Source organism: Salvelinus namaycush, chromosome 34, assembly GCF_016432855.1.
Source record: "Salvelinus namaycush isolate Seneca chromosome 34, SaNama_1.0, whole genome shotgun sequence".
NCBI lineage: Eukaryota > Metazoa > Chordata > Actinopteri > Salmoniformes > Salmonidae > Salvelinus > Salvelinus namaycush.
In genome coordinates, this window is record NC_052340.1 from 5,103,742 (window position 1) to 5,127,486 (window position 23,745).

The following is a 23,745-nucleotide window of genomic DNA, read 5'->3' on the forward strand; positions in this document are numbered from 1 at the left end:
CTAGTCAGGATCGAGGGAAAGATGAACGAAGCAAAGTACAGATAGATCCTTGATGAAATCCTGCTCCAGAGCACTCAGGACCTCAAACTGGGGCGAAGGTTCTCCTTCCAACAGGACAATGACCCTCAGCACACAGCCAAGACAATGCAGGAGTGGCTTCAGGACAAGTCTCTGAATGTCCTTGAGTGGCCCAGCCAAAGCCCAAACTTGAACCAGATCGAACATCTCTGGAGAGACCTGAAAATAGCTGTGCAGCAACGCTCCCCATCCAACCTGACAGAGCTTGAGAGGATCTGCAGAGAAGAATTGGAGAAACTCCCCAAATACAGGTGTGCCAAGCTTGTAGCGTCATACCCAAGAAGACTCCAGGCTGTAATCGCTGCCAAAGGTGCTTCAACAAAGTACTGAGTAAAGGGTCTGAATACTTACGTAAATGTGATATGTCCCCCCCGCTCTTCCGTTTTTGCTTTGTCATTATGAGGTATTGTGTGTAGATTGATGAGGGGGGAAAAAACGAATTCACTCCATTTTAGAATAAGGCTGTAACGTAACAAAATGTGGAAAAAGTCAAGGGGTCTGAATACTCAGAGACTGATTGACAGATTGACTGACCACTGCACAAATAGCTATCCTGATAGTACATGTACTTTCCAATAGTGTCCAGTGAGTGCCGTGGCTGTGGCCCTCTGTCTAGCTGCTGCCCTCCCTGTTGTTTTTAGCTGGATTACATGGCTGCCTGGCCTCGTCGCCTTAGCCCCTATGGAACAATGGGCCGCTCCGCCGCCTGTGTCTACAGAGCTCAGCTCACACAGACGCTCCACTCAGGCCTGTCCTTGGTTCCCACAGAGAGAGAGAGAGCTCTACAATGCTCACAACCCCCCCCCTTCCCTCCCCCATACTCACTCATAGAAGTTTGAACGACGCTGACACAGCATGCTGTAACCACACGATACACACTCAATCACACACATCCACGTGCACTCAAACACATTCTTACACATACCTGTCAGATGCCCCAGATTGGTGCAGTGAGCCACTACTTGACACCAACAGGGTTTCCCACCCTGCCTCCCAGGGGGAGAGATGGGTTGGAGACAATTGTCAGAGGTTAAAGGTCACCGGGGGAAACACGGTATGAATAGTTCGACGACAGGTTATTGGCAACTATTGGCTCAGCATCTGAGAAACGACGTGTTAAGTCCAGTGTCGGAGTAGCTCTATATTGTGCCAGAATGTAATCGGAACAGGTGGAATTTAACCTGCGTTGTTTAGGGGTTTCTTGTCCCCCACGTCAAACCCTTGACTTCGTTAAGGTGACGCACTCTCTTGTCCCCTCCAGCTCCTCAGCAGTGTGTTGCAGTTTTAATGAAGCACGGTGCCCGTGGTCTCTCTGAATACATTGAATAAAATACAGCTCTCTCAGCACCTGAGATTATTATAGCCCCGCTGTCTGGAAACACCCCGAGTACCAGTCTCCCCTGTAGGGTTCACTCAGGTGCATGGCACAATGGGCAGTAAGAAGCTTTTAAAGATTGCAGATATGCACCTCCTGAAGGCGTTTGTCCTTTTTCGCAATGTCTGGGAAAAAAACTTCCAGAGACATAGATGTGAGCAAGTTCTCTGCAAGTTAATGGACAATAAAGTACATCTCGTCTTACCTTTTTGTGTGTGTTTTACATCTCTATCACTCCCATGTCCTCTGTGTGTGTGTGTGTAGCTGGTGACGTTGCGGGGGTCCATCCTGGAGGATGCGGTGGCCTCCACAGGGAGGCACGGCACGGTGCGGGGTCTCCCCCTGAAGGAGGTGCTGGAGCAGGTGGTCCCAGAGCTCAGTGTGTCCTGCCTGCGCCTGGCTCTCAGCACGCCCAAGGTCACCGAGCAGCTCCTCAAACTGGACGAACAGGGGGTGAGTCAGCGGGCCATGGTCTCCGGCGAGAGTTATATGAGATCTCTGTGTCTTGTATCACCTCTATCACCTCCTATAGCTACAGTCATAAACGCTAGATGGGCGTGTCTCTGTTTGAGCCAGGGGCGCGGCAGCCGCGTGTGAATGCGGCCTAATATTTGTTTCTTCTCCGGTGTAGCTGAGTCAGAAGCACAAGGTGGGAGTGCTGCTGTGTCGGGCGGGGCAGAGCACCGAAGAGGAGATGTATAACAACGAAGAAGCCACGCCCGCCTTCTCGGCCTTCACGGACCTGCTAGGGGAGCAGGTGTGCCTCCGAGGCTTCGCCAACTACGCCGCCCAGCTGGACACTAAGAGTACGTGTCTGTGTGTGTGGGACGGTAGGGTGTGTGTGTCGGTGTGTGTATGCATATGTGTTCGTCGGTGTTTGTGTCTTGTGTGTGTGAGGGGGGTGCGTAGTAGGGTGTGTGTGCAGGCGAATGTGCGTGCCCAATGTCAGCACAGTTTTCTGCATGCCTTCCTAATGGTTAAATGTAGTTTTTGCAGTCATATAATGATCGACTTAAGGCCCAGGTGTGAACACTGAGTAAAATGAGTGATTCCTGTCAAATGGTGCATGAATATGAAAACACTGTTGCTACGTAACTGCCTATGAAGTCAACCGTTCAGAAAGAGTCTCGACGGACTCTGGTTTTTGATGTGGTGTTTCTTTTATTTGTTGAGTTCATGCCCTGGTGCTGAACTGGGACAGGATAACGGAACGTTGACCGCGTGTTTGCTTGTGCGTATGTTTGTGTGTTGCTCTCTCTCGGTTTCCCCCAGCTGACTCAACGGGAACCCACTCCCTGTACACCACCTACCAGGGCTATGAGGTCATGTTCCACGTGTCCACCATGCTGCCCTACATGCCCAACAACCCACAGCAGGTGAGACCAACACACACACACAGCATGGTCTACCACAGCCCACCCCAAACACCTTCAACTCCCCTTCTATCTAGTATTGTTGTCTGGTCAATCCCACAGGTGTAGTTACAGAGGTCAGGCACTCTTCCAGATTCCTAAAGGGTACTCAGGGTGGCGTGGCCGATGTCACTAATCCTTTGGACGTCCGTCTGAGTGTCGCCGTTGAGTGTCATAGCTCAGATTCAGAAGACACATGGCGGACAGAGACGGGAAGGGTTAACTCTCTTGTGTTTGTGTATGCGGTTTTGTTACAGCTCTGTTCTATAGGTTGTCTGGCTCGGACATGGACAATTGCAGCTGCTCATGAAATAGAACTTCTCTCAATTCAATTCAATTCAATTCAATTGACTTTATTGACATGGCAAGTTCATTATTACTTACATTGTCAAAGTATACATTTCGAAAAATAAAAATCAAATATATATGTATATATATACAAAATATATATATATTTATATATAAATAAATGGTGGGACCAACAGCAATAATAACAGTAGTAGTGGACATGGGATTACCATTAACAACAACTACAACAACAATATTAATCAGAACAACAATACATTAAAGCAATGGTAGTAGACCAGTGTCAATATGACTTGAGAAGACATATGACCTGGTATGAAAGACAAAACAAAACTAAGCTAAATGGGAAATATTATCAACATTACTTTGCATTTTTCACTGGCTGTCCCTCAGGTTGTGGCAGGAGGACACATATTTGGCTGCCAAAACTGCACATTTTGGCTTTTCACCCAATAAATATTTGATTTTTTCTTCATCTTTTATAGTTTCAAATTCTTTGTATTGAGTTATAATTTTGGGAAAGAAATATGCTCTTAGGTCTGAGTATTTGTCACAGTGTAGTAGGAAATGCACCTCTGTCTCTACCTCTCCCCTGGAGCAGAGTGAGCACAGCCTGTCCTCTCTGGGCAGCCAGGTTTGTCTGTGACGACCGGTCTCTATAGCCAGACGGTGCTCACTGAGTCTGTACCTAGTCAATGTTTTCCTCAGTTTTCTATCAGTCACAGTGGTCAGATAGTCTGCCACCATGTACTGTCTGTTTAGAGCCAAATAGCATTGAAGTTTACTTTGATTTTTTGTGGTGTCTTTCCAATAGGTTATATATTTTTCTTTTTGTTTTGTGATGATTTGGTTGAGCCAGATTTTCTGAGGGCTGTCCCGAGGCTCTATGGGGTTGGTTTGGGTTGGTGAACTGAGCCTCAGAACCAGCTGGCTGAGGGGACTCTTCTCTGGTTTCATCTCTTGACATTGTAGAGCTGTGTGATGGAATGTTTTAGGGTCACTTGTTTTTAGATGGTTGTAAAATTTGATGGCTCTTTTTTCTATTCGAATGAGGAGGGGGTATTGGCCCAATTCTGCCCTACATGCGTTATTTGGAGTTTTTCTTTGTACTTGCAATACAGTCTTGCAAAACTCTGCATGCAATATTTCAGTTGGATGTTTGTCCCATTTAGTAAATTCATTATTAGAGAGTGGACCCCATACTTCACTGCCATATAGAGCAATTGGTTCTATAACTGATTGAAAAATTTTGAGCCAGATTCTAATTGGAATTTCAATTTTGATGTTCCTTTTAATGGCATAGAATGCTCTTCTTGCTTTGTCTCTCAGCTCATTCACAGCCATGTGAAAGCTACCTGTGTTGCTGATATTTAGTCCTAGATATGTGTAGTTTTTGGTGTGTTCTAATAGAACTGTGTCTCTCTCCCTCTCTTTTAGAGTGGTGTTCCTCTTCAATTCTGTGTCTGTAGTATTTTTCTGGAGTCTTTGTTCCCTTTGAACGGTCTTTTCAGTCCTCTCTCTCTCTCTCTCTCTCTCTCTCTCTCTCTCTCTCTCTCTCTCTCTTATAACTGGATCGAAGCTGGGTGGGGCTCAGGCTCTAGGTTTCCCTTTCTGCTCTAAATTAAGCTGCCTTCCGACATATCCCTCAGGGCGTTGTGTTAACGGTGTGTGCGAGGGAACTGTGTGTCCGTTGTTAAGCTAGGCATTTCTTGTGTGCGCGTGTATGTTTAAATAGTTTGCCCAAGTGTTTGCATGAGAACTTAATGTGGGTGAATGTACAAGGTCATATAAACCCCACGAGTGTACTTATATTTGTAATGTGCTGCTAACGGTATCTATGTTCATTGAATACATGTCAGCTGTACAGTAACTGTTGCTAGCACATACACCACATGACCAAAAGTATGTGGACACCTGGATGGGCATTAATATGGAGTTGGTCCCTCCTTTGCTGTTATACCAGCCTCCACTGTTCTGGGAAGGCATTCCACTAGATGTTGGAACGTTGCTGCTGGGACAAGCTTCCATTCAGCCACAAGAGCATTAGTGAGGTTGGGCACTGATGCTGGGCGATTAGGTCTGGCTCGCAGTCGGCGTTCCAATTCATCCCAAAGGTATTCGATGGGGTTGAGGTCAGGGCTCTGCAGGCCAGTCAAGTTCTTCCACACCGATCTCGACAAATCATTTCTGTATGGACCTCGCTTTGTGCATTGGGGCATTGCTGAAACAGGAAAGGGGCTTCCCCAAACTGTTGCCACAAAGTTGGAAGCACAGAATTGTCTAGAATGGCATTGTATGCTGTAGCATTAAGATTTCCCTTCACTGGAACTATGGGGCTATGGAACTATGGGGCTACTATGGAACTTCTGGCATCTGCCAAACCCAGATTTGTCCGTCGGACTGCCAGATTGTGAAGCATGATTCATCACTCCAGAGAACGCATTTCCACTGGCGGCAAGCTTTACACCACTCCAGCCGACGCTTGGCATTGCTCATAATAATCTAAGTATTGTGTGCAGCTGCTCGGCCATGGAAACCCATTTCATGAAGCTCCCGACCAACAGTTCTTGTGCTGATGTTGCTTCCAGAGGCAGTTTTGAACTCTAAGTTGAGTCTTGCATCCGAGGACAGGCGATTTTTACATGCTTCAGCACTCGGCGGTCCAGTTCTGTGAGCTTGTGTGGCCTACCACTTTGCGGCTGAGCCGTTGTTCCTCTTAGATGTTTCCACCTCACAATAACAGCACTTAGAGTTGACCGGGTCAGCTCTAGCAGGGCAGAAATTTGACTAACTAACTTGTTGGTAAGGTGGCATCCTATGACGGTGCCACGTTGAAAGTGACTGAGCACTTCAGTAAGGCCATTCTACTGCCAATGTTTGGAGATTGCCTGACGCTGTGCTCGATTTTATACACCTATCAGCAACGGGTGTGGCTGAAATGGCCGAATCCACTAATTTGAAGGGTTGTCCACATTAGTTTGTATATATAGTGGATACTTGCTAATACATGCTAACTGTTGCTAACAGCAACATTTTTGTAAGTCAAGGGGTCTGAATACTTCGGAATGCACTGTGTGAATTGGTAGGTTATGAAAACTCTTTCAGCTATATCTACAGACTCCAAGGCTATCACTGTTAATGACAATTGGTTCTCAGTTGACCAGCCTGGTTGATTAAATAATGAGTTCGATGAATAAAATATAAACGATGTATGAAAGGGTACGCCAAAGACTGTACAGTATGAAGATCGGCAGAAACTGCTTCTACAATATAAATCCCCAATCACACTTGAAGGCGACGTCATGGCGACGTTAGCTAGCATAGCTCATGTGCAAAAACCCTCCGTCGGGTCTAACGGTCATGCCTTGCCGAATTACGCATGTGCAGGCTGTCAAATGAAAGTCACTCCTTTGATATTATAAAAATGTATACCTGTCGGATTCACAAGGTTGTAGTAATGACAGGTTCAGCTACTTAATAAGACATTTGCTCAAATCTAGGTTTTGCCTTTAGAATTCGAGAAAATGAACAACTAAGGACGACTTCTTCACCTCTCCCATTGTCTGCCAAACCCTGGTCTGTTTAGTCGGCTTCCAGACGCATTCCCAGAAGTATCGCGACGTTGCGCCTCTGGGTTCGAAACCTCTGTGGTTACGCTACATGTGTACGTGTGCCTGACTGAGCTACTTTTATAGGCGTGTGTGGGTGTGTAGATGGTACAATGGCAGAGAATGGATGAATATTCAGCACACTGACTCCATCCAGAGGCGCAAAGGCAACAGCAGCAACATTTTTACTTCTGCCACGCAACCTCTAGGTGTCAGTGTTGATCATCGATAAACCCTCACTCAGAGAGGAGAGGGCGAGATCTGTTAGAAAGTCAGGTAGTCAATATAGAGTAATGCTATGTGCCAGAGAGAGGAGGAGAGTCAAAAAGAGAGCAAGAGAAGAGGTGAATGTGACTAAGGGCAAGGACCTAGAGAGGAGGATCTCTAGTACATCTGGACCCCAGGGGCCCCTGGCAGAACGTGTGTCTCAGGCATACAGAGCTCCTTTGTTTGTGTGTGTGTGTGTGTGTGTGAGCTTTATGCTGTCTTATATAATTGACACTTTCACACTGCTACACCGCAATAGACACGGGGTGGATTCTGTCACACCTCCAGTGGAGGCTGGTGACTTGAAAAATGGAGACGACAAAGTGTTTTTCAAAAATCGTCAAAGACGAATTATTTGAACCTAAAGCATTTAATAAATACATTTATTGTACAATGTTATGGGGAATGGGAGGGCTACTTAGTGTTGGAAAGGGATCACAGCAGGGATTGAATGAGGGTACGAGGCATGAGTTGAGGTGTTCAGAGGCTTGACCAGTGCAGGACAGGATTTGACTGGGAAGACAAAAAACAAATCACACAACACACTACACAGTTAGACAAAAGAGCTAAGAATGAGTTATTCCAAGCAAAGACTAAAATCATTGTGTAATAATGTGATTGTGTATGTGATTGACTCTACATACAGTAATGAAACGAAATTGATAGGGGTACTCAGTGCTTGGAGGAGAAACATTCAACGTGCCAGTGGATGAGCGGGCACATGAGACGTGGCTTCAGTTCATGTCAGGAGAGAGTGGTAGTGGAGTGGAGTAGCCATCACCTCTTAATCAGGGAACAGGAGGGGACTTAGCTGTAAATACAAATAGCAGATGCATCCCATTACAGCTGCGCCGTCGTAAGTTTGGACAAAAGAGTTTCTCTATGAACTTAAAAACTCAGACATCTCAAAATTCATCAAGTCAAACAGACTGCACATCTCGCCCACTTGACACATCAAAGTAGCCCAAGAAACGTTCCTGAATAAAGCCCTGATCATCCACATACCTGACTATAACTGACAACTGAAAACTGACAACTTTCCCTCTGGGGCCTGGAGTTTTTCCTTATATGTTAACCTAACCAGGAAAACTCTGGACCCTATAAGGCATTGACAGTGATTAATTGTAAAATGGTTTTATATGGGCTATGATGGGAGCAGTTTTTCCTAATCAGGTCACATGGTTTTAAAAAACCTCCTGGGGGGGGGATGAAACCCATGTCAAACTGCAGCTACCTTATATTTGTTCATATAAATTATATTTAGACCATATTAAGAGGGGGATTCCCTCTACCCAGACACAGAGACAACAACTGATAGACAATAGAACTCACATGGCTGAGCTTTATGCATGTTTATGCATGTCATGCAGCCTATATGTAACTGTAGGCCTTATAAAACATTTACTCACATCGGTCATCACTATTATGTTGATTGATTCATTCCAGTTAATAATTGTGGATTAAAAACGTATAGGCAGTCTAGCCAGCCCGGTTTTGAATAATAACTACATTTGATCACATTCACATTTTCTCCTGGCACACAAATGGACTATAAATACATAACGTTATCCAATTAGTTTACCCTGACCAGATGGACTGGGCGCGTAGGCTGTAGGCAGCTGCTCTTATTAGCAGACTACAGTTGATCAGACTGAAAAATAGTCTCGTTTTCATCCCATACAGCGTGTCAGATTTCAAAACTTTAGGTGAAGCTTAGGCTGCCCCAACATTTATGTTATGAGTTTTTGCTTGTGTCTGTCCGGAGTGATTATGTGCTTTCATCTTTATTAAATTAATACCGGAGGAAACTGGAAAGCCTACTTGAGCGCACGTGAAAAAATGTGCTTCGTTGAGCTCTCTTGAAACTACATTTTTATGGATGATGCGATGGAAGCTATCATCATTCGGAATAGTTTTTCGACATCCTAGAAAAGACAGTTGAAAGTTTGATATGTTCAGCAAGTAAAGCGTTGTAACGTGCAATTACCCCTGCAAGCTCCTTGTGGTTGCCCTTGGCGGAACTTTCCCTCTCGTCGTGTCCTCTATCGATGCAGCTTTTTCCCAGAAGCTTGAATCTGATGTGGGCATTTCTATGCTTCCTGCTTTTGTTTTGCCGTTTAGCTGAACGATCGATGTTCTTCGTGTCACTGTACCCACCTTTCACCCAATGCTCAAGACTTTCCAAAAAGCAGGCAAGGCCGGCAATACAGGCGGCTTGATGAAAGGCTCCCTGTTAACCAGCTATACTTTTGATACCAGTTGGTCTTGATACCAGTTGGGTCTCCTTCTTCATGAAACTGATCTCAGGCAGAGGTCCACCCTCGCATTTAATTCGCACTTTTTCTGTGTACCCCAGAAAATGAAAGGGGTACTTCAACAAAAAGTCCACAACATTTTCGGGCAGCATTGGCCATTCTTCCATTCTGGTGTAGACAACTTCACTCTAGCTGGTAGCTAGCTAGCTACTGAAGTTATCAAGATTAAATAAATTGCACTAACTGGACACAAATAAAGTTCTAAAACCAAGAAAACAATTTATAATATACCTCTTCCATCTCCTGTAATTTGAAAAAACGAATTTGAATTGAGTAGTATCCCAAAAATGCTCAACTATCACTTTTCACTCTTAATCTCAACAATGTCACCAAGCTTCTCAACGCATAGAACCCCCATAATGCTCTTTGGCACAATCCCAATAGATAGAATTAGGATCAGAGAATGAACCTAATGTTATGATTGGATGGACAACATATCAGTCAACTGCAAAAGCTTTGATTGGTTGGAGGATGTCCTCCAGAAGTGGTCATAATTACCATGTATGTCTATGGAAGGGGGTGAGGCCTACGAGCCTCCTAGGTTTTGTATTGAAGTCAGTGTAGCCAGAGGTGGACGGAAGCTAGCTGTCCTCCGGCTACACCATGGTGCTACACCAGACAGTGCTGTTGAAGTTACGCTAGACCTTCATTGCAAAAGTGTATTTTAAGCTATTATTTGGTGACATAAAACTATACTAAATATATTAATATCTAGAAAGGATAACTTTCTTTTAATGTTTAAAAAAATATATGAAATTTCACTGAGGAGGATGGTCCTCCTCTGAGGAGCCTCCACTGATTCACACATAGTCAATCAAATTGTCAATGGGTACATTAATTGGGAGAAAAATGTAGCATTACATGAAGATCTGTTTGTTTGCCTGAGCACTTCTCTCACTGCCTATATCTGCATCCCAATCTCAGACCTACATTGGCATAGACTGGGACCAATATGTATCTCTCTCGCTCTGTCTCTCGCGGACTTTTCCCTAACAATATACTGGTGCGATAGTGAGTCAAGTGAGCTCATAGTGCCAATTCTGGCTCACTCATGTTCATTTGTACGTGTTCTGTCTCCCCCGCTCACTCCTCCCTCCCTCTGCTTCGGTCTGTCTCTCCCTCTGCCAACTCTGTGTCCTTACCTCCGCACTCGCTCACACTCCTTTCTGTCTCCCTCTTTCACACGTTCCTTTTTGCTGCTCTCTCTCACCCCCCTCTCCCTCCCCCTCTCCTTTTTCTCCCTCAGCTCCTGAGGAAGAGGCACATAGGGAACGACATCGTCACAATAATCTTCCAGGAGCCGGGAGCGCTGCCCTTCACCCCTCAGAACATCCGCTCCCACTTCCAGCACGTGTTCATCATCGTCCGCGTGCACAACCCCTGCTCCGATGGCACCTGCTACAGGTAGGGGGGTGGGGACCAACTCTCACCATGGCATCCATTATGCTGCTGTTATTGGTCGGTTTGTTGATGGTTGTTTTTTCTCTCCCCAGTGTGGCTGTGACACGTATGAAGGACGTGCCTCCCTTCGGCCCGCCCATCCCCAGCGGGGTGACGTTCCGTGACCCTGAAGCCTTCCGCAACTTCCTCTTGGCCAAGGTGATCAATGCAGAGAGCGCCGCGCACAAGTCTGAGAAGTTCCACACCATGGCCACGCGCACGCGACAGGAGTACCTCAGAGACTTAGCCGAGAACTGTGTGAGCAGTACGCCGCTCGACTCCGCGGGCAAACTCAACAACCTCATCTCGCTGGCGTCGAAGAAGAGAGAGCGGGCGCGGGCGAGGGAGGGGGCAGAGTTAAGAGCGGCCGGAGCGGTGGCGTGGAGGGTGCTGGCCCAGGACTTCAGTGGCGGCGGGACGGAGATCTCCTGCGCTCTGGGTGTGTCGGCAGAGTACATCCTCCTGGCAGACTGCAACACCAAGGAAGTGGTGTTCAACTGCTTCTGCGTCGACGTGATCGGCTGGACGCCGGAGAGGTTGGTGCTGAAGATCTTCTACGGGAGAGGAGACCACATCGCCGTCAGAGTGCCCGAGGGCTTTGCTCAGGACATCAGGGAGGTGGTGCAGAGGTTAAAGGTGAGCGGGCAGAGGTCATAGAGCTGGGGAAGGTTTACCACATGTATGGTGGTGTAAGAGGCACAGGGGCAGGGAAGAGTTCAACTGAATTTTTTTGTAGAAGAAATAGCCTGGGTACCACGTCCCTACATTGTTGCGGAAGACAATTAAAAGTTTGCTAAAGCAGACAGACAGCCACCCAGGCTAAGGTGACCGTGATTCTTGCCAAGGGGAGGTTCAAAACTGATTCTGAAGCAAAAATCCATGTTTGGCTGTTTTGTGTAATTATGTATTTAATGATGCATTTAAAACCACCAGCCTTTTGAAGCCTTTTTATTTGCTTAAAGCGCCTAGGCTCTCCTCCCTCCCTCTCTCCCCAGGCGCTGACGGTGGGCTGTGAGACGGTGGATATGACTCTGAGGAGGAACGGCCTGGGACAGCTGGGGTTCCACGTCAGGCTGGATGGCACCGTGGCTGAGGTACTTTTCCATTCCTTCAACAACAACAAAAAATCTGTAAAGTCATGTAAAATCCATAAAAATTTACCGTGAAATTATATTACTATTATTATTATTTTTTACATCTTTTTTTTTTTTTTACCTGCTTTAGGTGGAGGAGTACGGCTTCGCCTGGCAGGCAGGGCTAAGGCAGGGCAGCCGGTTGGTGGAGATCTGCAAGGTTGCCGCGGTAACCCTGACACACGAGCAGATGATCGACCTACTGAGGACGTCTGTCACCGTTAAAGTGGTGATCATACCGCCCTACGAGGAGGGAGGGCCCCGCAGGTCAGTGTGTGTGTGGGTGGGTGTGTTTGTGCCCGTGTGTTTGAGTGTGTGTGTGTTTTTGAGTGTCTGTGTGTGAAAATGAATGTGTTTGTGTCAAAGCATCATCCTGCCTCTAAGGGTGTGTTGCAGAGAGAGAAGATTCACAACACACAGCACCACCAACAGAGCTGAGATATGCTGGCCAGACGTCTCTGTTCTGAGGAGAGTTTTGAGTGGGAGTGTGTGAATGAGAGGCGAGAGGCACATGGTCTGAATATGTGTGAATTCCTGGACGTGGTGAAAGAGGAGAGGGAAAGAAAGAGACGGATAGAGCGAAGTAACAATCAATGGAATGAATACACAATTTCCTTTCCAGCTTTCTTATTCCCCTTCTCGCTGTCTGCCCGTATTGCCTGTGTTTTTCACGTGCCTCTCACTCTTTATCTCTCTTGTTATCTCCCCTTCCCCCATCTCTTTTTTTGGCTCCGTTCCTCTCAACCTTTCATCTGAGTATGGGCCTTGAGTACAGTGGGATAATGAGGCTCTATTAAATACTGTGGGGTTGAATGTTACTGAGATGCATACGCACTGACTACACACAGTGGGACTAGTCTCTACTCGATATATAGCCCAGCTTGGGTGTGTCCCGAATGGCACCCTTTCCCCTATTTAGCGCACGACTTTTGAATAGGGCCCATAGGGCTCTGGTTAAAGTGGTGCACTATATAGGGAATAGGGTGCCATTTTGGACGCGGCCCCCCCGAGTGTGCTGCTCCGTAGTCAGGGTCACGTGGATCAGGATGTCTGTTCTTGATTGAGTTGGGGGTTGCTAAATACAGTAATTGTGCTGCCGGGGCTGTGTGATGGCACAGTGGTTGGACTTCTTTAATGTGTAAGGCAGTTTAATTGTATGACTTAAACCCATTTGATACACACACACACTTGCACACACACATGCTCACTCCTCTACACACACTACATAATTAGTCTTGTATTTCACTCTTTCTGTTCCGCCCTCTCTTTTTCACCTCACACCCAACCCCCCCCCCTCTCTCTCTATCACACTCGTTTTCTATAGTGTGCCAGGAAAACAGATTGCATGAGATTAAGGCCTGGAATCTGCAGGAAGAGGGAAAATAAATAAATATATAGAGGCGATTAATTAAAACGGCATGCTCTGTTTGAATGAAAAGGGTAGAAAAGGAGGGAGGAGGGAGAGAGGTGGTGTGTGTACAGTAGGATAGCGACATAGAGGAGCTTGGATGGGAAGACGTGTCTGAACACCTCTCAGGTGGGAGAAGCCAAGTGGGCGGGAGAGAGAAAGAGAACTGCCTTCACTTCTTCCTCTCCCCTCCCTGTGTGCGCTGTGGACGGGAGAGCGATATAGAGATGCAGTAGCGAGAGAGAGAGAGAGTGTGTGTTCGCTCGCGGAATGTGTGTGTGAGAGAGAGAGCTCCAGCTGTCAGGCCGGCCATTGCGATGGAGCGGTCTCTGGAAGTGGGCACCGGTGTTTTCTGTCTTTAAGGTTGGTTCTCTGGTGTGTGTGCACTGTATGTGTTCTTATCGAGTGTGTGTGTGTGTGTGTGTGTGTGTGTGTGTGTGTGTGTGTGTGTGTGTGTGTGTGTGTGTGTGTGTGTGTGTGTGTGTGTGTGTGTGTGTGTGTGTGTGTGTGTGTGAGGGTGGTTCTGTGACAGTTATATTTGTGTGGGATCAAGTTTTTTTTTTTTTCCAAGGTTGGTTAGTACACTCACTGGTGTGTGTTTGAGAGTGATCGAGAGACCACCATATGCCCATCATTCTACCCATACAGTGTCTCCTGGTATCTTTCATACAGACCGTGCATGTGATGTTGCGATGTCCCCTCTGTGTGTGTGCTCTGTTTACCTTAGCCTGCAGCGGTAGTAGTAGTCGTGGTGTGTTTGTTTGTTTGTTGTTTTCTAACGCAGTCTTGGGCTTAGTGTGGCCGGGCCAGTGTGATTGAGCTTAATCCAGGTCAAATAATAGGGGACAGATCACACACAGAGACACAGACAGGACAAATCTGCCCCTGTCCAGCTCTTCTTTCATTCTCTGCTCCTCCACTCCTCTCTTGTCCTCTCCTTGCCCGTTACCTAGGCTATATTCATATTTTCTTTCCCTTTCTCCACTTCTCAACCCTTTCCCTCCTTTTCCTTGTCCTCTGATTTATTAATGTATCCTGTCCCTTTCTTCCCTTCTCTTTACCTGCCCTCTCTTTTTTTTTTTCTCCTCTCTTCCCTTCCCCCGCCGTCCTCTCCTCATCTATATTTTCCCTCTCTTCCTTTAAACTAGTCTGTCCCTCCTCTCACCTCTCCGCTCCCTCCCTGTTGCAGCGATGTACACTGTCTGGTGTCTGTGGCGGCGTGGTGCCTCTTCAACCTCCGATACTCGACTTTAGTGATGAAAGATGTATGTGCCGTTTCTGCTCAATGCTTCAGTGAGGACGTTGCGAGGGGTAAGCCTGTGGTGCTGTGCCGGGTTAAAGAGGGATCTATATCGCTCTCTTGAGTAGAAAAGGAGACGAACACCCCACTGAAACTGATATTGGTCATTATTGCGTAACTGAGGATGTTCCTTTGAATTTGCCAAAAATTTTCATGTACACTTCATTGTGTTATTGGTAGTGCAGTGACTAATAGTGTCCAGATCATGACTGTTTAGGGGAAGTTGAAGAAAACCCCATTATCTCACTAATAAAGGTATTTAACTGGAGTGGTCTAGCCTAAAACGACCATTTCCACACGCCTTGCGTGTATAACCTCAATGCAAGTTGACACATCTAGGCTACATACACACAAATAAAAGGCTGACCGAGAGAATCTTTATGAGATTAGAGGCTTATCTTATCGTGCTTCTGTCCAGCGACAACTGGCTGACAAAGGTCAGGGCATGGCGTCTATCTGTACGTATGCTCATAGAAGCACATACACTTGACCGAGGCCTTACAGTAGAGGATGGAGTCATCTGTCCCTGTACCCCCCGTTTCCATCCTGAGGTAAAAAAAATAAGCTCATTAGTGTGTGTGTGCTGTTGGAGGGGGATGCTAAAGGGAATATGCTGACGGAGAGTGTGGAGGAGTTCTGGGGTTTTCACCTGCAAGTTCAGCTTGAGTTCGACCGCAGCTCCTGTGAGCAAGGTGGACCGCTTATCTGTGTGTGTGTGTGTGTGTGTGTGTGTGTGTGTGTGTGTGTGTGTGTGTGTGTGTGTGTGTGTGTGTGTGTGTGTGTGTGTGTGTGTGTGTGTGTGTGTGTGTGTGTGTGTGTGTGTGTGTGTGTGTGCGTAGCCACTGAAATTTTGTATGCAGCTATGACATTTCTAGGTTGCTGTCTGGTGTTTGTGTATAATCTATGTGAACGGTGTCGTCTTGCAATACCACTGACTCTCCATTCCCCCTCTCTGTCTGTAGGGGCTGCACAGAGGAGTATGAGATGAAGACCATGGAGCAGAAGCCAGAGCCTGAGCCTGTGGCAGCAGGGTACCGGCCCTCCCCTCGCCCCCCTGATTGGCGCTGGGACAGCACCGCCTGCCCTCCTGGCCTGCACAGCGCCACCACCCCTCAGCGCTGGACCCCTATGGGCCCCCCACCACCCCAACCCCGCTCACACAAAGCCATGGTCATGCCCGTCCCATACAGGGAGCCCCAGCACCTCTCCAACAAGAGGTGCGACACTGACGTTTGTTTGTGTGTGTGATTTGTTTGCCTTGTGCTTAGGCACTGGTGGTGTTGCCCTTGTTTGCTTCAGTGTCTTGAGCGGGTTGTCCTATGCTTATGGCCTGGTGTGATTCTCATAAATGCTCCGACAATGAGGTTATCCTTCTAAAAACGTAAAGCGTCGCTGTAGGTGGAGAACATATGAGTGATTTCACACAAAACCAGGACAAGAAATGCCATGATTTTGGGGATTTTTACAAAATGTAACCCATAGAATGGTTCTTTTGGAGGAAGTTTACATACATTTTACATTTGTATCTAATAATTTAGCACAATGGAGAAATAATTAATCAAAGATGTCATTTTTATGATATTTTGACCTGACCAAAGCCTCCTTTAAGACTCCATAATGTTTCATCTGTAGGTGCTACAAGGCAAAAATGTGTCTCATGAAGCTTTACCGCTTGCTCTGTAATATGATATATTTTTTTACAACAATATATACATTACCAGTCAAAAGTTTGGACACACCTACTCATTCAAGGGTTTTTATTTTGTACATTTTGTACATTGTAGAATAATAGTGAAGACATCAAAACTATGAAATAACACACATGGAATCATGTAGCAATCAAAAATATGTTAAACAAGTAGCCACCCTTTGCCTTGATGACAGCTTTGTGGTGGATTATGTTATGGGCAGGCATAAGCTACGGACAATGAAAACAACTGCATTTTAATCGATGTCAATTTCAGGAATTGTGTACAGATCCTTGCGACATGGGGCCGTGCATTATCATGCTGAAACATAAGGCGATGGCAGCGGATGAATGGCACGACAATGGGTCTCAGGATCTCGTCAGGGTATCTCTGTGCATTGAAATTGACATCGATTAAAATGCAGTTGTTTTCATTGTCCGTAGCTTATGCCTGCCCATAACATAATCCCACCGCCCCCATGGGGCACTCTGTTCACAACGTTGACATCAGCAAACCTTTCGCCCATACAAATCAATTTTTATTTGTCACATGCACCGAATACAACAGGTAGACCTTACAGTGAAATTGCTTACTTTACGAGCCCCTAACCAACGATGCAGTTAAAAAAAAAATATTATACGAATAAGAAATAAAAGTAACAAGTAATTAAAGAGCAGCAGTAAAATAACAATAACGAGACTATATACAGGGGGGTACTGGTACAGAGTCAATGTGCGGGGGCACCGGTTAGTTGAGGTAATATGTACATGTAGGTAGAGTTACTAAAGTGACTATGCATAGATGATAACAACAGAGAGTAGCAGCGGTGTAAAAGAGGGGGGGATGCAAATAGTCTGGGTAGCTATTTGTTCAGATGTTCCGGAGTCTAATGGCTTGGGGGTAGAAGCTGTTTAGAAGCCTCTTGGACCGCATGCCGTGCGCTAGCAGAGAGAACAGTCTATGACTAGGGTGGCTGGAGTCTTTGACAATTTTTAGGGCCTTCCTCTGACACCGCCTGGTATCAAGGTCCTGGATGGCACGGAGCTTGGCCCCAGTGATGTACTGGGCCGTCCGCACTACCCTCTGTTGTGCCTTGCGGTCGGAAGCCGAGCAGTTGCCATACCAGGAAGTGATGCAACCAGTCAGGATGCTCTCGATTGGTGCAGCTGTAGAACCTTTTGAGGATCTGAGGACCCAATCTTTTCAGTATCCTGAGGGGGAATAGGCTTTGTCGTGCCCTCTTCACGACTGTCTTGGTGTGCTTGGACCGTGTTAGTTTGTTGGTGATGTGGACACCAAGGAACTTGAAGCTCTCAACCTGCTCCACTGCAGCCCCGTCGATGACAATGGTGGCGTGCTCGGTCCTATTTTTCCTGTAGTCCACAATCATATCTACAATCGACTCCATGCACGCTGTCTGCCATCTGCCTGTTATATTGAAACCAAGATTCACGTATTAAGAGCACACTTCTCTAGCATGCCGAAGGTGAGCATTTGACCACTGAAGTCAGTTAGGACGCCGAACGGCAGTCAGGTTTGTGCAGAAATTCTTCGGTTGTGCAAACCCACAGTTTCAGTGGCTGGTCTCAGACGATCCCACAGGTGAAGAAGCCAGATGTGGAGGTCCTGGGCTGGCATGGTTACAAGTGATCTGCGATTGTGTCGGTTGGACGTACTGCCAAATTCTCAAAAATGACGTTAGAGGCAGCTTATGGTAGAGAATTTAACATTCCATTTTCTGAACAGCTCTGGTGGACATTCCAGCAGTCAGCATGCCAATTGCACGCTGTCTCAAAACTTGACAAATCTGTGGCATTGTGTGACAAAGCTACATATTTTAGTGGCCTTTTTTTTGTCCCCAGCACAAGGTGCACCTGTGTAATGAGCTTGCTATTTAATCAGCTTCTTGATATGCCACACCTGTCAGGCTGATGGATTATCTTGGCAAAGGAGAAATTCTCACTAACAGGGATGTAAAGAAATGTGTGCCATTTTTGGGGGTTGAGAAATAAGCTTTTCGTGCGTATGGAAAATGTCTGGGATCTTTTATTTCAGCTCATGAAACATGGGACCAACACTTTACATGTTGTGTTTATATTTTTGTTCAGTATAGAAACCTAATATTCCACAAATGACTTTGTAATTTTCATGACAAGTATTCGTATCAACATTGTTACATATTCGTTTCTAGGGCACAACATAGGCCCAATATAGGCTGTTTCTCAATCAGTTTTAAAAAATCTTATTTTCTGGTGCTACTAAATTTAATTTAGTGCTCCTAACTTTTTGAAGTTGGGAGCACCAGTGCTACCAATTAAAATGTTGTTAATTTAGAGCCCTGCCTTAGAGTATATTATGCTCAACAATATATTGAAAAATGTCTTCTACTTTCATTCATTAATGTAAATATGTTTATTGAAATCAATATAGTACTATTTACAGTGCACATAGTAAAGCTTCGTATGACACCAAATTTTGCTTTGTAGCACTTACAGATTAAACTTTAGGGAGTAATTATGGAGGCCTGGGTAAGGCAAAATGTCATAAATATGCCAGCTTTGATCAAATATTTCTAAATTATACTTTTAGATACAAATGTCATACACTATATTTACAAAAGTATGTGGATGCCCCTTCAAATTAGTGGATTTGGCTACATGGCACACACCCATATAATCTCCATAGACAAATATTGGCAGTAGAAGGGCCTAACTGAAGAGCTCAGTGACTTTCAACGTGGCACCGTCATAGGAGGCCACCTTTCCAACAAGTCAGTTCGTCAAATTTCTGCCCTGCTAGAGCTGACCCGGTCAACTCTAAGTGCTGTTATTGTGAAGTGGAAACGTCTAGGAGCAACAACGCAAGTGATAGGCCACACAAGCTCACAGAACAGGACCGCCGAGTGCTGAAGCGCATAAAAATCGTCTGTCCTCGGTTGCAACACTCACTACCGACTTCAAAACTTCCTCTAGAAGCAGTGTCATCACAATAACTGTTTCCATGGCCGAGCAGCCGCACACAAGCCTAAGATCACCATGCGCAATGCCAAGCATCGTCTGGAGTGGTGTAAAGCTCGCCGCCATTGGACTCAGTGGAAACGCATTCTCTGGAGTGATGAATCTCGCTTCACCATCTGGCAGTCTGATGGACAAATCTGGGTTTGGCAGATGCCATCAGAACGCTACCTGCCCCAATGCATAGTGCCAACTGTAAAGTTTGGTGGAGAAGTTATAATGGTCTGTGGGTGTTTTTCATGGTTCGGGCTAGGCCTCTTTGTTACAGTGAAGGGAAATCTTAACGCTACAGCATACAATGACATTTGAGACGATTCTGTACTTCGAACTTTGTGGCAACAGTTTAGGGAAGGCCCTGTCCTGTTTCAGCATGACAATGCCCCCGTGCACAAAGCTAGGTCTATACAGAAATGGTTTGACGAGATTGGTGTGGAAGAACTTGACTGACCTGCACAGAGCCCTGACCTCAACCCCATCGAACACCTTTGGGGTGAATTGGAACACCGACTGCGAGTCAGGCCTAATCGCCCAACATCCGTGCCTGACCTCACTAATGCTCTTGTGGCTGAATGGAAGCAAGTCCCTGCAGAAATGTTACAACATTTAGTGGAAAACCTTCCCAGAAGAGTGGAGGCTGTTATAGCGGCAAAAGGGGGACCAACTCCATGATTTTGGAATTACATTTTCAACGAGCAGGTGTCTACATACTTTTGGTGGATCAGGATCAGGTCTTCTCTATCCATATAACCATATAAATAATGATCTAAAAGTTCAAACTGATCATAGATCAGCACTCATACTCTACGACGCTTTATGAATATGGGCACTGACTTTAAACTCCGCTGTCCCCTCTGCAGGCCGGTGAGTTTCCCTGAGAACCACTACTGCCTGTCGCCAGCGGGGGGCGACAGAGTGCTGCCCTACAGGAACCCCTCAGCCAGCTTCTCCTCCCCCTCTGGCCTGGGGGGCATGGTGGTCCTGGGCGGCCCCGTACTCAGTGGGACCTTCATACGCTACAAACCCTCACCTGACAGGTCAGTCAACAGAGTGTGTGTGTTAGTGCCTTTGTGTGGTGGGTGGATTAGTGTCTTTGTGTGTGTGTGTGTGTGTGTGTGTGTGTGTGTGTGTGTGTGTGTGTGTGTGTGTGTGTGTGTGTGTGTGTGTGTGTGTGTGTGTGTGTATCTCTGTGGTTGTCTCTGACTGGCTCTGTGGTTGTCTCTCTTTGTGTGCATTGAGGTATCATTGAGGTCTCCATTTGTTTGTATTGGAGGAGAATGTCACTCCTTCCTGTTCCCTGGCATTTCCTTTGCATGATACTTGACAGGCTTTTGGCGGTTGTTGCTAGGAGTGGTAGCTAACTTGCTGCAGACCTTTGACTGATTTGACTGTCGATCTTCTGTCAGTGAGACCTGTACGAACACACTCTTGGATTAAGACTCCATTGTGTAGTTTTACCTGTGTGTTTGGTGATTAGTTACATCCTGCCCAACCAGAGAAACATGTTTAAAATAAGCGCCACCGGGGAACATAACAAAAACAGAATCTGGGAAATGCTCTTAAACCTAATTGTGTGTGTTAGGGCTGTCCCCGGGGGGGGGATATATTGGTCGACCGAGAATCGTCTGCTCGATTGGTCGAAACTTTAAAAAGTTTATTTTATCCATATATAGACACACCCTATGTGTTTGAATAATTTCAACTATATGCACTGAGCTTGTCTGATGCTTTAAGCGCGCTGTTTGATTAAATAATTAAGACACAAATGACTCGATGGCCACGCTGTGTTAGAAAAAATTACAGCGAGGGCCTGTCTGACTGACGCACGTTGTCGGTCTCTCCTCCCTGCTGCAATGAAAAGGCACCACATCACAGCAAGTGTTTATCGCGCTGTTCGTCCTGAAGCTGCAACATCATTTCAGCCATTTAGTTTTAGACTTGTTTCTCTGAATGAAAAGTTCTGTTACCTAAATCCCTCATTTGTTTAGAAAACATATTCCCTCTCTTTACTTGAAACATGTAAGCATTGCATGCATGTGACCAATAGGCTATAGGTCAGGCCCTATCATAAAAACATCAACACATTGGTAATAACAAACTCCAAACACCATAACATGTGACAGTAAAAATGGATGCGGAGGACGTGAAAAAGAAACTCAAACGGGTGAATGTTTACTGGTTGCTCAGGAGGTAAGGGGAAGTCAGATCTGTGCGAGATTTTTGACTTATTTGTGGAAACTACTGGAGATCAATAAAAAGGTGTGTATAGAAGCAAGCGTTGGGCGAGTATTGTGTAAGCAACACAAAATATATTGAAATATATATATATATAGGCCTAAGTAAGTTACGATATTAAGACTAAACAGGACGTGCTCTTAGGCCTACAGCTCAGTGGTGGTTATACAGAGCTACTACTATAAGAAGCCATAGAATGATAATGACACTACATATTATTATGTTAAATAGCCTACTGATACCGTGAGCACCAAGCCTGTTACAACAGACTTCGGTATTACTTATCATTTTATTTTGTTTACTTATTGTTATTACAATGATTATTATGATCATCATTGTAATAACAATAAGTAAACAAAATAAATTATAAGTAATACCGAAGTCTGTTCTAACAGGCTTGGTGCTCATGGTATCAGTAGGCTATTTAACAAACACTCAAACAGGCAACAGAAACAGGAACTGTCTTACTTTTGTAGATTTATATGGATGATTATTAAAGCCAGGCACATTTAAGTTAGGCTATTGATTTATAGATTCAATTAAGTTGCGGTTTCTTTCCTCGCTCCTCAATTTTTCTTAGACAATTAAGGAAAAGGCTGTTTCCTCGTCTCCTCAATCCGCTGCTGCCTCCACCACATTGTTCTCAACACCAATATGCTGGTTAAATTTGGTATTACGCACATAGCAACAAAGGCAAAGGCGCCAATTCAACGGTGCACTAAAGATTGTTAAAGAACCACAGACAGCAACCGCTATCCAATGCGTCAGAAAGTTAATTTGTTATAAAATAATAGTACCATACCAGTATGTGATTTCAGTATCACGTCTTAGAGAAGTGGTCACCAACCGGTTGATCTTCAAGGCATTCCTAGTCAATCACCAAACATTTCTGTAGAAAAGCCAAAGATAAAGGCTTGCGCTCGTTTTTAAAATGTATTTAAAAAAATTGAGGGGGGGGCTGTTGTCGGTAGTTGCACTTGATTCCGAAGTCCTGTAAACTTGGTGTTCACATTTTGAACCATTTAATATTTCTGAAAATACAAACTCCGCCTACCCGGTGGACCGGGAGATCTGTGGCTAAATCGAGTGCGCCTACTACGCTGGCCAATCGAATAGCTCAAATTACCGTGCCTACAGAGCTTCCACGACCCTGGCTACAGAAAAGTTTGATACAAGCCTACGTAATATTTTATAACTATTAAAACCATGAACACAGACTGTCAAAGAATACAGCAAAGAGCTGCCGTTTTTAAAGAGTGAGTTCATGTTAAAGTTTTTATTCAGCACTGTCAACTGTTTTTAATCAACACTAAAACATGAAACGTGCTTCTCCGTACAGCCGCTCGTGATGCAGCTGGAATGAATGAGTATCCAAGTGTATCGTTAGCCCTGGGTTTTTATTATTACTAGCAGCTCGTCGTGTCTTTTAATATAAAGGAATATTTAACTTTCTCTGGTCATAGGAACAACATGAATTTGCGGATCAAATCAAAATAAAATGTTATTTGTCACATACACGTGTTTAGCAGATGTTATTGCGAGTGTAGAGAAATGCTTGTAACAACAAGATGCCGTGCGACTCGACTTTAGCCATCAGGTGGAAGACTGTGTCTGAGAATAACAATATTGTCAGGCCAGGCATATAGCCAATATGCTGCAATAATGTGTTAGGCCTACTGCCCAAACCTCATTCCTACAGAACTGTTTTTATTAGGTTAATGTTACATTTTTTAAGTCATCTTTTTTTTTCATCTGAGTGGTAGACTTTGGCTTGCTTTTTTTACTTCGAATGTGATCTTGACTCAGGAAAGGTTGGTGACCACTGTCTTAGAGTGATGGACTATGCCATCCCTATGGCCTCCGCAATGGATTAGTCCACTGAGACAGGCGCGAATCAGACCGGTGTTTTGTGCACGGTAGGGGGGAAAATATAGCGATTTGCGACTGCTCGACTAAAGAAATCTCAATGGACAAACATCCTTACGACCAAACAATGGACCGGTCGACTAAATGGAGTCAGCCCGTGTGTGTGTGTGTTTGTGTACACTTTTTTTTGTCTGCATAAATCTGAGTCTGTGTAACCTGTGTGAGAGTTAGGGCTGGGCAGTATGGCCAAAATATCATATCCCAATATTTTTAACCAGGCTTGTGTGGTATACCATATATACC

General features: G+C 45.4%; 1 protein-coding gene across 2 annotated transcripts in view; it reads left to right on the top strand.

The window, feature by feature from the left end:
• The window catches only part of LOC120028236 (signal-induced proliferation-associated 1-like protein 3), a 98,481-nt gene that overhangs the window by 62,407 nt on the left and 12,329 nt on the right, over positions 1 to 23,745 (top strand). For both annotated transcript variants that reach the window (XM_038973402.1, XM_038973403.1), the window contains exons 5-13: positions 1,718 to 1,906; positions 2,085 to 2,259; positions 2,726 to 2,829; positions 10,608 to 10,765; positions 10,855 to 11,437; positions 11,797 to 11,895; positions 12,026 to 12,201; positions 15,605 to 15,859; positions 20,202 to 20,378. In XM_038973402.1, coding sequence (XP_038829330.1) covers positions 1,718 to 1,906; positions 2,085 to 2,259; positions 2,726 to 2,829; positions 10,608 to 10,765; positions 10,855 to 11,437; positions 11,797 to 11,895; positions 12,026 to 12,201; positions 15,605 to 15,859; positions 20,202 to 20,378 — 1,916 coding nt within the window. The remainder of the gene's footprint in view (positions 1 to 1,717; positions 1,907 to 2,084; positions 2,260 to 2,725; positions 2,830 to 10,607; positions 10,766 to 10,854; positions 11,438 to 11,796; positions 11,896 to 12,025; positions 12,202 to 15,604; positions 15,860 to 20,201; positions 20,379 to 23,745) is intronic.